Source organism: Conger conger, chromosome 12, assembly GCF_963514075.1.
Source record: "Conger conger chromosome 12, fConCon1.1, whole genome shotgun sequence".
NCBI lineage: Eukaryota > Metazoa > Chordata > Actinopteri > Anguilliformes > Congridae > Conger > Conger conger.
The window spans coordinates 15,583,689-15,598,478 of NC_083771.1; the positions used below are offsets into that span (position 1 = coordinate 15,583,689).

A 14,790-nucleotide genomic window follows, 5' to 3' on the forward strand; every position below is an offset into this window, starting at 1 on the left:
AACACCATGCGTCCCAAACATTATGGTGCCCTGAAATGGGGGGACTATGTATATGGGGGGACTATGTATAAACACTGTCATCATTTCTACATGGTGAAACCAAAATGTATTAAAATACCATTTAATAAAATCTGAGAATGTGCACTTTAGCCACTTTAATTGTGATTCCAAATCTAAAATTGTGGCAAATCAGAGGCAAATCAAAATATTATGGAGGGCGCTCGTGTTTCTAAACATGTTTGTCTGTATGTTTCTTGAAAAATGTATCATATATATATATTTTTTAATCTAAGGCCGGCCTGCCAGAATGTGACCATGACCAATGTAATTTTCTTCTCTCTCTAAACTAGACTGAGTCAGTCCGAACGAAAGGTGGCGATAATGCACCAAAAGGTGTTTAATTCGCCAACAAAAACGAAAAGAAGAAATCAACATGGCGGTGCCCTGCAACGAATGTGTTGGAAAACTGGAATTGTATCCTTCCTATTGTGATCACGTCTATTTTATGTAATTGTGCATTATGCGTGAGTGCTAAATAACAATGTTATTTAGATTTTATTATTAGAATTAGAGTTATTTTGATTATGTTGTCATCATACACATTTGACCAACTATATATAATCTTGCTAGCCACTTTGCTCAAATGAGCTGGAGAATATGATAGTACTGAATAATTGCTTGATTTGTAGGGCAATGTCTATAGCTAGTAAAGTGCTCGCTTCCTTAACAGCGAATCCGCTCCCTGCTTGTCCCGTTCCCGTCGGCTCGAGAGGCTAACATTGCGCTGCAGTCTCTGTTACCAGACCGTGAGCCACGCAAAGGCGGAATCAGCAAGGAGCTGTCTGTTTCAGACAACGCTATGTCTGTGTGAGTGACGTGTTGTTTCTGGGATATCTAACCGTTGCGTTATAGGAATTTATCCGAAGGTTCAAAAATCCAGGAGGGTATTTCTGTTTTTTGACTGCAAGCGTGAACTTGACTCACGTTTTAGAATACTGTGGACTGTTGTATCACCATTTTATGCTACTTAATAAAATAATTGTCACTTTAATAATACGCATTTGGGAGATCACAGGTTGGACAAGGAGTGGATGGTGTGGTTGGAGGTGAAACGAGCAATGTGTGTGTGTGTAACTACAATATTTACCCTTTTCCCATCTGTGATTGTCACAGGAAGTGGACAGCAGACGAAGCTCGGATCCTCCGTGTGTCTGTTGGGTCGTTTCTGGATCACCTGGCCCTCGTTTTGGAAACCATGGAGGAGTTTGGCCCCCCAGTTACCCTGTAACATCCTCTCCGCAGTCTAGGGCATAACTCCCTTACTGAGTACAGAGAGCCAAGTCAAACAGGACTGCTTTACATTATTGCGGGTCGTGTTTGTCATGGCTCTACCTCTCTGACTGTAACCGAACGGATGGTGAGGGAAAAGAAGGATGGAACAGGAGGAAGAGGGAACAACCAACATTTAAAAGGGGAGAGGTGAATGTGGAGTAAGTGTAGTGGTCTCACACAGGCTGCTGGGAAGACTGACTCTTCCGCAGGAGTGCTGGAGGCACCAGAATTTTCTAAACGGCTGATTGATTGTCCCCACCTGTGCAGTCTTCTTTAAACAGAAGGCACCTCTTAAACTCACTTTTTGTAATTTTCTTTGAATAATAACTGGGTGTCATTTTTGTTGGTATGTAAATATAATACAGAACAATATTTTATACTGAATAAGTTACTGTTATTGTGGCTGGGTGCTGCAGAAGAAAAAAAGCATGCAAAAACATTTAATACACAACAGGCGGTTTCTATCCATCTAGGAATGCAAGATAAACACAATTACTTCTCACAGTTGCACATGGTTTGAGGCTCTATTTGTTACTGCAATTAATTTGGTTAGATTTGGGGTAGGTTCTGTGTAAATCAAAATGCCCAAATTAGAGAACTGTCAAAAAAAATCAACTGAACACACTTAGACACAGTACATCCAAATCAGTCATATATGTAGCTTTTATTTCATTTGATCTTGTCAAGGAAATTATATTAATATAATATATTAATACAACAAATATGATCATTCAGACAAAATGTTCTACTTATGTTCTAACTTTTTAAATTTACTTTTAAGAGTTGATTATTGGTATTTATTTGGTTTATATCAAATTCTAAATTGTGATATTTATATTTAAATATACATATTTATACAGTAACTAATAATGGTAGTATACAAAGGCAAAACGAAGACTGAAAAGATTCAGCAAACGATAGAATGGATGTTTGTGTGCATCTCAGTAATGCAGTCAAGCCTGCCTGCTTGCCCACTCTCTCACGCCCTCTCTCTCACTTTCTCTGCCAGCCCTCTCTAAGAGTCTCTCGCAACATTTTGGTGTTTTGGTGTACACAAGATCCCCTGCATAGCCTGATGGACAGCCAACAGACAGAACGGCAGGGGACAGAGAGCCTTGGGGAGAGAGCCCTGTGTGCAGTCATTTCAGTCCTCTATGAAACATCAGAACTGAATTTGGTCTCCCAAGTTCCAGATTGGATGAGGTGAAAGCAGAACGATGTGGTTATCCTCTGCTTACTGTGGGGCCAATCCCCCCTGGGTTTAAGCGCCTTGCTCAAGGGCCCATCAGCTGTGCAGATCTTATAGTGGCTACATCGGGGCTTGAACCACCAACCTTCCGGGTCTGTCATGTACCTCTAGCTGCTAGGCTACAGGCTGCCCCTTTCATTTACAGAGTATATGGTCCACATGTTGGAAGCAGAAGCAGGCTGAAGAGGGCTGTATGTATAACACCTGCTCTACTGCACGGGGGCCTAGGCCTGCACTCTGTTCCAGCTCTCTGTACAAGCAGCTTTATCCCAACAATCAGACAGCTCAAAGATGCTCAAAATGTTCGCCTCCGTTTAGCAGCTGAAAAATGCGATTCCTCCATCTATCTGTTCCACCACCCAGCTCTCTGGTAATCTCAACGAACGCGTATTTAGTTTGGGGGCAGAGGGCTCAAACTGTATTACTAGAGCACAGGGCACTAGGGCAGCACAGGGTGGTGCAGCAGGGTTGGTCCGGACGGAGGCCAAAACTGTAGTACTAGAGCACAGAGCACTTTGGCAACAGGGCTGGCTGTGACAGCGACGCATATGGCACAAAAAAGGGAAAAGGGGAAGACAGAAGGCAGACCTGCTCCGTGTGGAACCAGGACATAATCTGCATGTACCACACAAATATAAACTAATAATAAAGGGCAATGTGACCGGCGAAAACAAGGGCTAACATTATGAGGGAACACACAGGTTTATCGGTAGTTTCTGAAGCAGTTCTGGAGAAGTTTAAAAATGTTGCCACTGCAGGAGGAGGCTGTCTGCTGCCTTCTGCTTTGACTCGGTTCTTCTCTTTGGGGGAGTAAAAATAGGGGAACGTAATTTTTCACTTGCAATTTACAATAAAAAAAAAAACAAAACAAAAGGTAAAGCAGAGCTGTGCCAAACTGCACCTGTATCCAAACTCACTCCTCTTCCTCTCCTCCCTCCACCCCCTGCACGCTCTCTTTCCCATGCCATCATCATACTCTCCCTGTCTCTCCCTTTTCCGTCTCTCCCTGCTTCCCTCGTTCTCAGCAGCCGCAGCTGTCGTTGGTGGAGGCTGGCTTGTCGTCTCTCAGTTTGATCTGATCAGGGAAATCGTAAGACTCCACCTCCGACTCCTGGAAGCAAGGGGGGGGGGGGAGGGGGTGAGAGGGAACCCAGTTCAGCTGGACATTATCGTTTTTCTCAGTTCAATCCTGATCAGAAGCAGCAGTATTTGTGGCATCATGACTCCGCTGTGGTTTGATCCCAACAGCTGGAAACACAGTGTCAGCTGGGATGCATCTTCTAGATAAAGGAAGAGCGAGTGTGTGTGTGTGCATGCACAAGAGAATGGCAGGCAAGAGAGCTGCCGTGCCAAGCAAGTGCGTTTGTATACCTGCTTGAAGGTGTGTGTGAGTGTGTGTGTGAGTGTGTGAGCGTACCTGCTTGAAGGTGTGTGTGAGTGTGTGTGTGAGTGTGTGAGCGTACCTGCTTGAAGGTGTGTGTGAGTGTGTGTGTGAGTGTGTGAGCGTACCTGCTTGAAGGCGTGTGAGTGTGTGAGCGTACCTGCTTGAAGATGTGTGTGTGTGTGTACCTGCTTGAGAGCATTGCGGGCGATGGTTTGGAAGGCTTGGTCTACATTGATAGCTTCCTTGGCGCTGGTCTCAAAGTAGGGAATATTATTCTTACTCTGACACCAAGCCTGTGCTCGCTTTGCCGTCACCTGAAAAACAAAACATCACATGGAAGCCAGATCCATATACATTTTAAAGGCCTTAATAAAATAAAGCCTCACTCCACCTGGCTGAAATCACACCGTCAACACAGCTGTCCAGTAATTTCTCAGAGAAATGAGCCACTTGTTCTCTTAATACACTGACACTATTCTCAACGTCTCCCCTGAGTTTTTTAGCGGCTAGGGTATGTATGTGACCTGGCTTTTGGAGGAGGTTAGAAGTGCTGGTGCATGGGGAGATTATTGGAATTACTGGCATTCTACAGGAGTAAAAGTCATAGGAAGCTGGCTACCTTAGGTCATAACACATTTCAAACACTGGCGCACGTTGCCGTTTAGCTAGCTCCCCATAATAAACAATGTATTTCTTTTAGAACTTAAACCGATTAACAGAGGATTAATAGATGAGATAATTGGCCTTATTAATAGTTCAACCAGGGACCCCCAATTCATAAAACAGGAAAAAAAAGAACATGGGCTTGTGATGATGGAAAAAGCAGTTGACTGAAGGCACTGAGCCCATGAGCTCATTTTGGCACATTTATAGCGGAATACGACTTTGTATTCGCAGAACCTTTGGTGAATTTAATAAACAAAATTACTCAGGACAAGAATGTGCTTGCGTGGTTGTGTCCAATAAGCCAGTATCGTGTGCACATATGGCATCGCCCCACATGCAAACAATTTTAGATCTCAAAGGCAGAGAGCATATCCTGAGTGCAGTGAAGAAAAATGGCATGGATCCATGTTTATTCAAATAAATATGCTTTGTGTTCCTTCATGCTTGCGTTTTCCTTTTATGTCAAGGGCGATATTGAAAACCTTTTTGTAAATGCAGTGAAAAAGTTTTTTTTACCATCAGAACTAGATTACACCAAATACACATGCACACAATATGGGGCCATTTTAACATGAATGCACACACAAACGCATACACACGCACACTGAAACACCCACCCACACAAAAAAAAACTGCACTTTTCTTAAAAATACTTGGAACTTCACAATATGCCTGTCATCCAACATTATGGTTACAACACAGCCTTAGATATAATTTCACAAGCAATCGTGTATCATTAGCCTTATAGATCCCATGGCTAAACATTGAAGAGTAGACCGAAACGAGCCTGTGGGTAAAATAAGCTGTTTGCCTACACTTTCTCCGGTGCACAGGCCAACTGGTGTGTGTACTTGCCTGCCTGTTCTCCAGGTCGATCTTGTTGCCTAGCACCACAAATGGGAAGTTGTCAGGATCACGGGGGCTGGCCTGGATCAAGAACTCATCCCTCCAGCTGTCCAGGGTCTTGAAGGTGTTGGGAGCGGTCACGTCATACACCAGAACACAGCAGTCTGCCCCGCGGTAGAACGCCACGCCCAGCGACTGGAACCGCTCCTGACCTGCTGTATCCCAGATCTGATAGGGATGTACACACACACACACACACACACACACACACACAACACATACATACATATATACACACCACACACACACACACACACACAATGGACAGAGAAAGAGAATCACACTTTCAGCAACACGCACAGCTGAGCTGTAATAAGAGGAACACTGATCCAAATAATCATAAAATAATTTTGTGGTGGTTTGTGCTCCACCAAAACAAGTCTAGAAACACAGCTGACACAGACCAACATACAGTCAACTAGAAAACAGGACTATGCAAGTAAAACAGGATACATCATAAAGGACTGCACACAAAAAAGGAAGTGCCATCCTGCTGAAATGGCAGAAAGACCTGCATGGTGACCAGCCGGTCGTCCACCATAACCTCCTTAGTGAGAAAGTCCGCTCCAATCGTGGCTTTGTACTGGTTGCTGAACTTCTTATTGACATACTGGTTCATCAGGGAGGTTTTTCCCACCCTGGACAGAGAGACAGAGAGAGTTTAATTGTGCATCACACACAAACATACAAATACATACAGAGGCAAGCAAAAGCTCAAAAACATGAATTTGAAATCCACACATTCGAAACTGATATTTGCCACTTTGTTTAATTTGTTTAATGACAACTAAACCAATACTTTACTGACGCATACTGAGGTCGGGTGTCAATGGTATTAATTCTCTGAATCTTATGTTCTAGCCATAATTCCTGTTAAACAGAGAAATTATAGACAAAATGAATAAAATACCATGGAATATTATGAATGCGTAAGAATAATTATCAGGCAAATTTTAAGAATTCAATTTCTAGGGAGCTTGCCTAGAAAGATTACACTATTGCAGTGGCACTCGCAGACTCTGCCATAAGGTAGCAGTGCGGGTTAATGAGAATGGCTTCAGTAGCTAATGATTTACGTGTCAAATAGGAATAACTGGTGGTAGAGTGTGACTGCTTAATTAAGCAAGGCGTACTTTAAAAATTAAACGGTGCTGTCATAAGGTTTTCACTCACCCCGAGTCCCCCAAAATAATCACTTTAAGAAGTACCTTCTTCCGAGAAGCCATAGTAGGCTCACCGAACTGTGAAAGAGGAAGGATATTTTGTTACATTGGTTAATTGACGTGCTGTAAAGCTGCCCCAGATAAAGCTTGGATACTGCTGCTATTATTTAAAAAGCACTCCCCGGTAAACACAACACATTGGATCGTAGACAGGCATAAGGTGACGCTAGCTAACCCGAATTCTTGAAGTTAATGTCAACAAGTCGATGTTATGCAACGTCACGAGCTAGTTGCTAGCTATAGCTAAGTTAGTTCAGATGAAACGTCAAGCAATTTAGCATTGCTCGGTGCGATTCAGGTGGTGAAGTCTGCAATAAGAAATCACGTGCAGCGAGCAATGGACGTGATTTTCACAGGAAATACCTCATACGCATCGTCGGAACGCCAATACATAGCCCAACATTGTTGCTAACCAGCAAAGTTACAATCAGTCGTAACGGTATCTCCATGTTTTTAATAAAAAAAAACACTAGCCGGTTAAAATGAGAAAGTCTAATTAAGATTACGCGTGTTCCATCGCGATCCACCGTAACGTATCCTGGAAATAATATAATGTGTCAGGGAGTTAGCAAGTCATATAGTGTAGTCTAGCTAGGCAGCTACAAACAAGCAGTAAAATATGAGAACCCGAAAAACAAAATATGACACTTACACAATTTTAACCGTCCGGTTCCAAACTTTCGATTGTCGGACAGGGATGCTGTGCCCCGTGTGTGGCGTTTGACAAATAGCTGACTAGCCTGTTACTGATTTCACAGGAAAATTATATAAAATCCAAATAAAAATCGTCAAGGGAAACATCCGTTGTTGTGCATATGCTTCAATATGGCTGCGGTGGTCACGAGTGGATGACGTACCAGTAGAAACTCCACCCCATCTCCGCAAAAATCCCGTGAAATGAAACGCTGCGGCGCTAGCTTGATTTTACGCCATTTTGGCTCAAAATTGGTCTTGCGTCACATGCCAAGTATAACGTGAATCTTGCATTTTTGTAATGTGCTCCTCCAGTTAGTTCGCTTTCCCCTAAACAACCAATATAAACATTTCACCATTTTACGCGAGTTAGCAAAATGTCATATTTAAAAACAAAAAAATATTTTATTGTTTTTCTTTGTTGCTTTGATTAAGACACAGGATGCTGACGCAGCAAGTGCTTAAAAACATTTTATTCACACAATACACTTGTTTAAGTACATCTGATTGCAAACAGAATCTGATCACCTGTGTGCAACATCACACAAACGATCCCATCTTCCATCTAATCTCTCGGTTTCTCATCCATTCCAGCTCTCTCACTATTATCTACACATTTCAGCGAATGAGACGGTCTCCCAACTACTTAAAAGTCTGAATGACGGGTCAGGTCTCCCAACTCTCCCTCCTCTCCCCGCCCTCAGAAGTCATCGTCGTCACAGATGTCTAGATACACATCAAAAGCCTCTCGATTGCAGTTTCCATCAGGTGTGAACACATACTTGTGGAATGTCCCGTCCACGCAAATAGCTGAGGACGACAGAGGAAAAAACACAAAAGAGATGAGAGGAGAGCAGAGGACACAAAAACTATTCCTTCACCTCAATTTATTAAAGAGTTATAATTAGCCCATGCACATCTGGTCTTTTTGCACAGGCTGCACTTTCAGATAATGTAACTAATTTTGACACAGCCAAGAAACTGGAAGGTGGTGTAGTGGTACCTATGACAGAGTTGACGTGTTGAGACACTGGGAGGTGATGTAGTATTACCTATGACAGAGTTCACGTTCTTGGAGGTGTTTTTTCCAAAGGCACAAATGCAGGCACACTCAGCTGGCACCGTGAAACTAGCCAAGGACCACTGGCTGTCCACGTACTGGCCAATCACAGGCCCCACCTTCCCGACACGAGCCAGGCTGAGAGAGAAGCAGAGAGAGATTTATTTTAAGATGGGAGAATTATGTGGGCGGGAGAAGGATTTACTCATCTTAATTTTCAGGCCACATGTTAACAGGAAAAAATAATCAGCACAGTTACGAGGAGGGACAACGGACACACAGTTGAGGGCTGAGGCTTACGCAGAGCGGCGGTTCAGTTTAGTGTCTTTCAGAGCAAAGATGTGCACAGTTCCCTTGTCACTGGAGGCACACAGGAAGGACGAGTCATGACTGAAATTGATGCTGAGAGACAGAGAGAGAGAGAGAGAGAGAGATGTGTTGTGAGTGTGGAGCCCTGCAGTGCTCCAACATATTCGGTACCTGTGACAGAGATGGCATTCTTTACATTACATTTCAATCACTGAGCACATGCTCTTATCCAGAGCGACTTATAGAAGTGGAGAACACGAGTGTTACCCCCCGCTTAGTGACTAGCGCAACCAGGCAACTGAGCGACAAAAGTTGCCAGAGAAAGGTTGCATTTAAAGTTCATGTAGAGTTTATCTTTTTATGTGCAGTTTCCCACCAACACCAATCAGTTCTGCACTTCCTATTTTCCCCCCATTTTGTGAATGGATAGCTAGCTCTTAAACATAACACAATGCAGGCTTTGCTCATTATCAATTGCACTTTTTTTACATTCCAAATGAATGTTTTATGGCCATGTGTTCACACCTTCTCCAATGAACAGCCCCTTGACTCATCTCAATCTTTAACTTGATTAAATAAGTTTCACTAATAAATAAAGTACCTAATTAAAATGAACAGATTGTTAAAATTGTGGAATTGCAATTGTGATAGGAACGAAAATCATCATACCGTACACACAAGTCCCCCAGGACCAACATTGCAGACCTCTGATCTACAGTACATCATATGCTCTACCCTCAGTCCCCCTTTCAACAGTACATTACATGCTCTAGACTCAGTCCTCCTTCAACAGTACATCATGTGCTCTACACTCAGTCCTCCTTCAACAGTACATCATGTGTGTGTGTGTGTCCCAACCCCCCCTGCCCCGTCTCTCCCAATCTCACCAGTACAGTGTGGCAGGATCAGTGCCCCTCCGTAGCTCCACCAGTTTGTCACGAGTGGTGGTGTCGAACAAGCGGATGAGGGTGCCCTTACGGGAGGCGGACGCCACCACGCTCCCGGGCTGGTTCAGTGCCAGGCAGGCGATTTCACTCTGGTGGGCATTGACGGTGAATGGAGCCGAGGATGTGCCCGGTTTAGTATTTGACAGATCCTTCAGGGAGGGCAAGACCGACACACTGTTAACACCTGCCCCATACCAACACCTATCCTAACAACTGTCCTATACCAACACCTGTCCTATCCTAACACCTGCCCAATACCAACACCTGTCCTATCCTAACACCTGCCCCATGCCAACACCTGTCTGATACACATGAAGGGCAGTTGTTAGTCCACTTTCAGAGGATCCAGTGCCACCTGTTTGTTGCTGCTATTCCTCTCTTGACTGTTAGAAGTCCAAAATTACCTATTGTACCTTTAACTAGTAATAATTCAAATCTTGATATCATTTTTATGAGTTAAAACTGGAATCCTTGATATCAAACATTCAGTTTCCACTCGGTGTAATGTTAATGAGCTTAATTTAAAAGTGTCCATGAAGGTGGGGTGACGTTGTGACTTTTTCAAAGGGCCAAGCACTAAAAGGGAAAATACCAATTGTCATGAAAGGCAAAAATAATTAGAATGTTGGGGAAGTGGATAATGGTCATATGCTTGAGTTACATCGAAGTCTTGTCCTAGTTATGTTTAGAAAACATAAATAGTGCCACTTAATGGCGTAATGTGGCAACTACATTCTCAATTTACCATAAACTAAATGCACTGAAATTGATCTACTGATAAGACTGATTATTTAATAATGAAAGTTGCAACGTAGACCTACTTAAAAGTCTGAATGACGGGTCAGGAATCACAAGTGTTCTGTAACAGCATAAGAGGTGGCTACACTATTACATATACTATTATTTTATGGTTTTAATGAAGAAAGACCAAGGTATCTTACTGGAATTAAATAGTGAAAATAAGTACTCTTGATATCAAGAATGACATGTTTGCTAGTTAAAATTGAAATTTCCAATTACAACAAGTTAAAATGCAATTCTTGATATCAAGAATTAAAATTTTAACTAATAGGAATTAAATTCTTAATATCAAAAATGAAAGGCCCCACTGAAATGAATGGGGAAAAAGCTCTTGAATTACAACAAGTAAAAATGTAGTTCTTGATAACAAAAATCAAATACCAGTTGAATAAAAGCTAAAATGGCTTGCCATCCAAAATATCTTGTAAGTTTCAAGAACAAGTTGCATAGTAGGATACAGTACCCTGTAAAAAACCCTGTTATTGTTTTCCAGTGTTCCAATCCTTGGTGTGGATCTGGATCTGGAGATGTCTGGTCTGAGTACTGAGTACAGTACAGTACAGTACAGTGTACTCAGTATGGGGACTCACCACAAGCTGCAGGCTGCCACACTTGTGTCCAGGGAAAACCAGCAGCTGTTTCTCCTGACTGGGACACAGATCGCACAGCCCTGAGTGTGAGAGCATGAGAGAGAGTAAGAGAGAGAGAGGGAGAGACTTTTGACATCCTTTAATAATCATAGCAAAAACAAATCTACACACCACACCTACAAGACAAAAAATATCCCACCACCCACCCTCATAGCCCGCACACACCAACAAATCACACAACCTTCCACTACAAGCCTCTGTACGATGATGTCACGCCAATGAGGCACAATGTGAGAAACTGAAAGAGTGCAGCATATTTTCCAGGTACCTTTGGGGTTGTCTCGGGTATCAAACTCAAACAGCTTTACAGGGTTGTCAGGGAAACTGTATACATAGATCCTGTTCTTCAGAACGATGATTATCCTTTGGGTGCAAGATGACAGGGTGACAGGCAGGAAAGGATAGTAAGGTAAGTGACTTTGAGTTTGTGACTTTGGGAGATCAACAGACCACCAGTGTTATTAAACACCCACCAACTCCTGGACAGGGGTTAAGTAAGCCATGACACTTATTACCATAAATACCACTGACAATGTATTACAGCACTGTCCCTTACAACACAATTGTGCAAAAGTAAGTTTTTGTATGTAAAGTGGTGTTAGCTCCTAATGTAAAGTTATGTGTGCATGTATAATGGACGTACTTATCGTGTCTCATGTGGACGGCCAGCACTGGCTTGGTGAAGGTGAACTCCAGGACCAGCTTCTCCTTGGAGTCCCGCGACTCCCGAGCGTCATCCCAGACCAGCACTGCAGATACAGACAGCCAATCACAGAACATCCCACAGAGTCACAGAGGAATCACCAGCCAATCAGATTCACAGAGGGATAGAAAGCCAATCAGATTTACAGTCGGGGTACAGTAGTACTATTTACACCGATAGAAGTAATAACTGAAATAACTGAAAAGGAGAATTAAAAGTAAAGAAAACTCACCAGAGATTTCGGAGAATTTGGGGTTCACGCCTCCTCCCACAACAGCCAGGAGGTTGGAGCGGTGCAACATTGAACAGTGTGCCACACTGCCTACCTGCTCATGATCTGAAACACACACAAGCGCACACATGCACATGTGCACATACACAGACACACATACCAAGACAAGAGTACATGCAGGCTATGCTAACAGTGATCAGGCACGGATCTACTGTACCCAGATGTCCTTTCTCCATCAGGGGTTCCACATTATAAATCCTAACACCAGTCTCCATGGAACAGCAGAAACAACCTGGAGAAACACACACACAAAGTAATACAGTATAAAAAAAATCCACCCTCCTGTCCAGAAGTTCAGGATAATCAAAAACACAAGACAATTCTGTTCCATTTAAACATTGAATGACATTGAATACATTTAGTTAAGACAATCAAATGGACAGGACGCTGGGATTTCATATACTTGATTAGCTACAATTCAGGACTATATGACACTTACTAACTGTTAACCAATATCTACCTTACACATACGTTATTGGTCGCATTTAGCTCTACCAAGACCAATGATGTCATCTTAAATATAGGCAGTGAGGAAGCAACACATGCACAGTCGCTACTTACTCTGGTCCTGGTTGAACTGTAGACTGTTGACTCCCCTTTGCTGAGCCATATTTGTCTTCCCAATTATCTAAGACCTCTGGCTAACAAGGTGCAATATGGTCAATTGCATGTAGACTCTGGCCCTAGCAAAGGCAGAAACAAGCAAACGGAATTGAATTGTAAGGGACACATTAAGAGCGAAAAATACACGGCGCTGTATTTACCGGTTGTCACCACAGTGTATCAACCAGCCTAATATCCGTCATGTCATAAATTGTCGCTGACCTGAAAACAATCACAAACCAGCAAGCTTCTTGATTATACTATCTTACCTTAGCTGGCATATAACTACTGGCGTCAGTAGAATCAACATTTATGAACTATTACAAACACAAACGCCGCTTCTTACCATGAACAAATAACACGATCTGGGCTTGAAGGGAAAGAACGTTTTTACATTAAGAAGGGGGTATTTTGCGAAGCGCTGTATCGAAACAACACGACATGGAGAGTTCTGTTGTTGTTGTGATTGCTGCTGGAAATTGCGTCACTTCCAAGATTGACGTATATCCGGGGCGGAGAACGCTCGCAAGCTCCAGTGGTAACCGAAGGTATTGCAGGCTATCAAACCTTCAGTGCCAAAAAACTAAATTCCCAATTCAAGTCCATTCAGAATTATGACTTTACCGTGGCGACATTATATTATTTTGGAACGTACTTTTAAATTCTAAAATTTCTTCTGCCTGAACTAATTACCCTCCTGGGACCGATTTATTTTCTGAGCTGCACTGAAGAAGATATAAGATGTTTTTCAGTCATATTCATCCCTTCCTGTTTAGGTACCCAGTGCGCATGCTGTAGCGTGGAAAAAGTCCCAAGTGCGTATCTGATCTAGTTTAACTAATTCATATTACTGTCTAACGTTAGTTTAGCTACTAATATTACATAATGTTATGCTCAGAGTGGTTCGCTAAAAATAGATTTTTGTTGGATTATCAAAACAATTATGTGTTGTATGCAATTGGAATGGGTCCTGACGATCCAATCATGCACATCACTTCACTTTCTCACTTTCTTTCTAGAAATTATCTTGATACTCTTAAGTATGTTCTTACTTGGGATAAACTGCCCTGTATCTGTATCAGACAATCTTCCAACAGTGAATTGAAGTCAAGTTTTTGATTTAACATAATTATGATAAAATGGCCCAGATCACGATGATTGACATGCAAGGTTTAGGTTTAATACATAAGGTTTAATAAAACAAATTGTTGGTCAACACCTCTATCTATTTTAAAAGGAAGCACTGGTGTTTTTTATACATTGATGGAATGTGTTCCGAGAAAGGAATTGCAGGTGGGAAATGCAGGTCTCTCCTCAGCGCACTGCCTCCTCCACCTCAGTCCTCCTTCGCTGCTGATGACTTTGCTGAGTTTTTCGATGAGAAGGTCACAGACATCCGCAGATCCTTTACAACCACTGCCCCCCTCTCTGTGCCCTTCCCCCCCTCTAGGCCGATCCCTTCATTTTCCACTTTCTCCCCCCTTACAGACTCTGATGTTTCTCAACTCCTGCTCTCTCACCGCCCTACAACCTGTGCCCTTGACCCTATCCCCTCTTCTCTTCTCCAAACTATCACACCTGACATTCTCCCATTTGTCACCTCCCTTGTTAACTCCTCCCTGTCTTCTGGCTGTTTTCCAGCATCCTCCAAGAGGGCCCACATCACCCCGCTACTAAAAAAGCCTACTCTGGATCCCTCCATCATCCAGAACTACCGCCCAGTATCTCTTTTTCTATCTAAAACCATAGAACGAGCCGCTTCTAGTCAACTTTCTTCTTTCTTTTCTAACAACAACCTGCTAGACCCCCATCAGTCTGGCTTCAGATCGGGCCACTCGACAGAGACCGCACTCCTCTCCATCAGTGAATCACTCCATGCCGCACGAGCAGCCTGGATTGAGTCCTACCTCTCTGGTTGCTCCTTCCAGGTTGCCTGGGCTGGTACGGTATCGACACCTCGGCCCCTTGCCAC

The 14,790-nt window shown here is 42.9% G+C and overlaps 3 protein-coding genes across 5 annotated transcripts; 1 reads left to right on the forward strand and 2 right to left on the reverse strand.

The window, feature by feature from the left end:
- The first annotated feature begins 382 nt into the window (after positions 1–382).
- On the forward strand, positions 383–1,719 carry LOC133142115 (EKC/KEOPS complex subunit Lage3). The gene is made up of 3 exons (XM_061263106.1): positions 383–474; positions 739–867; positions 1,174–1,719. Exons 1-3 carry the CDS (start codon positions 434–436, stop codon positions 1,286–1,288), a joined length of 285 nt encoding a protein of 94 aa, XP_061119090.1. The 5' UTR covers positions 383–433; the 3' UTR covers positions 1,289–1,719.
- A 258-nt stretch (positions 1,720–1,977) lies between these two features.
- Positions 1,978–7,607, reverse strand: zgc:100918 (Ras-related protein rab7-like). Of its 2 annotated transcripts, none has more exons than XM_061263104.1 (6): positions 7,413–7,607; positions 6,711–6,778; positions 6,049–6,175; positions 5,487–5,705; positions 4,151–4,279; positions 1,978–3,692 (listed from the first exon to the last, which is right to left on the reverse strand). In XM_061263104.1, the coding sequence occupies exons 2-6, from the start codon at positions 6,761–6,763 to the stop codon at positions 3,603–3,605; spliced, it is 618 nt and encodes a 205-aa protein (XP_061119088.1). In that variant the 5' UTR covers positions 6,764–6,778; positions 7,413–7,607; the 3' UTR covers positions 1,978–3,602. The 2 variants fall into 2 exon arrangements, with proteins under 2 accessions (XP_061119088.1, XP_061119089.1); XM_061263105.1 differs by lacking the exon at positions 7,413–7,607 and adding an exon at positions 6,936–7,069.
- A 304-nt stretch (positions 7,608–7,911) lies between these two features.
- wdr45 (WD repeat domain 45) lies at positions 7,912–13,321 on the reverse strand. 2 transcript variants are annotated; one of them, XM_061263214.1, is made up of 12 exons: positions 13,165–13,309; positions 12,980–13,040; positions 12,777–12,898; positions 12,373–12,447; positions 12,156–12,260; positions 11,864–11,969; positions 11,489–11,583; positions 11,161–11,240; positions 9,710–9,918; positions 8,814–8,915; positions 8,506–8,651; positions 7,912–8,263 (listed from the first exon to the last, which is right to left on the reverse strand). In XM_061263214.1, the coding sequence occupies exons 3-12, from the start codon at positions 12,823–12,825 to the stop codon at positions 8,154–8,156; spliced, it is 1,077 nt and encodes a 358-aa protein (XP_061119198.1). In that variant the 5' UTR covers positions 12,826–12,898; positions 12,980–13,040; positions 13,165–13,309; the 3' UTR covers positions 7,912–8,153. The 2 variants fall into 2 exon arrangements, with proteins under 2 accessions (XP_061119198.1, XP_061119197.1); XM_061263213.1 differs by lacking the exon at positions 12,980–13,040 and having other exon boundaries at positions 13,165–13,321.
- Between the last annotated feature and the right edge of the window lie 1,469 nt (positions 13,322–14,790).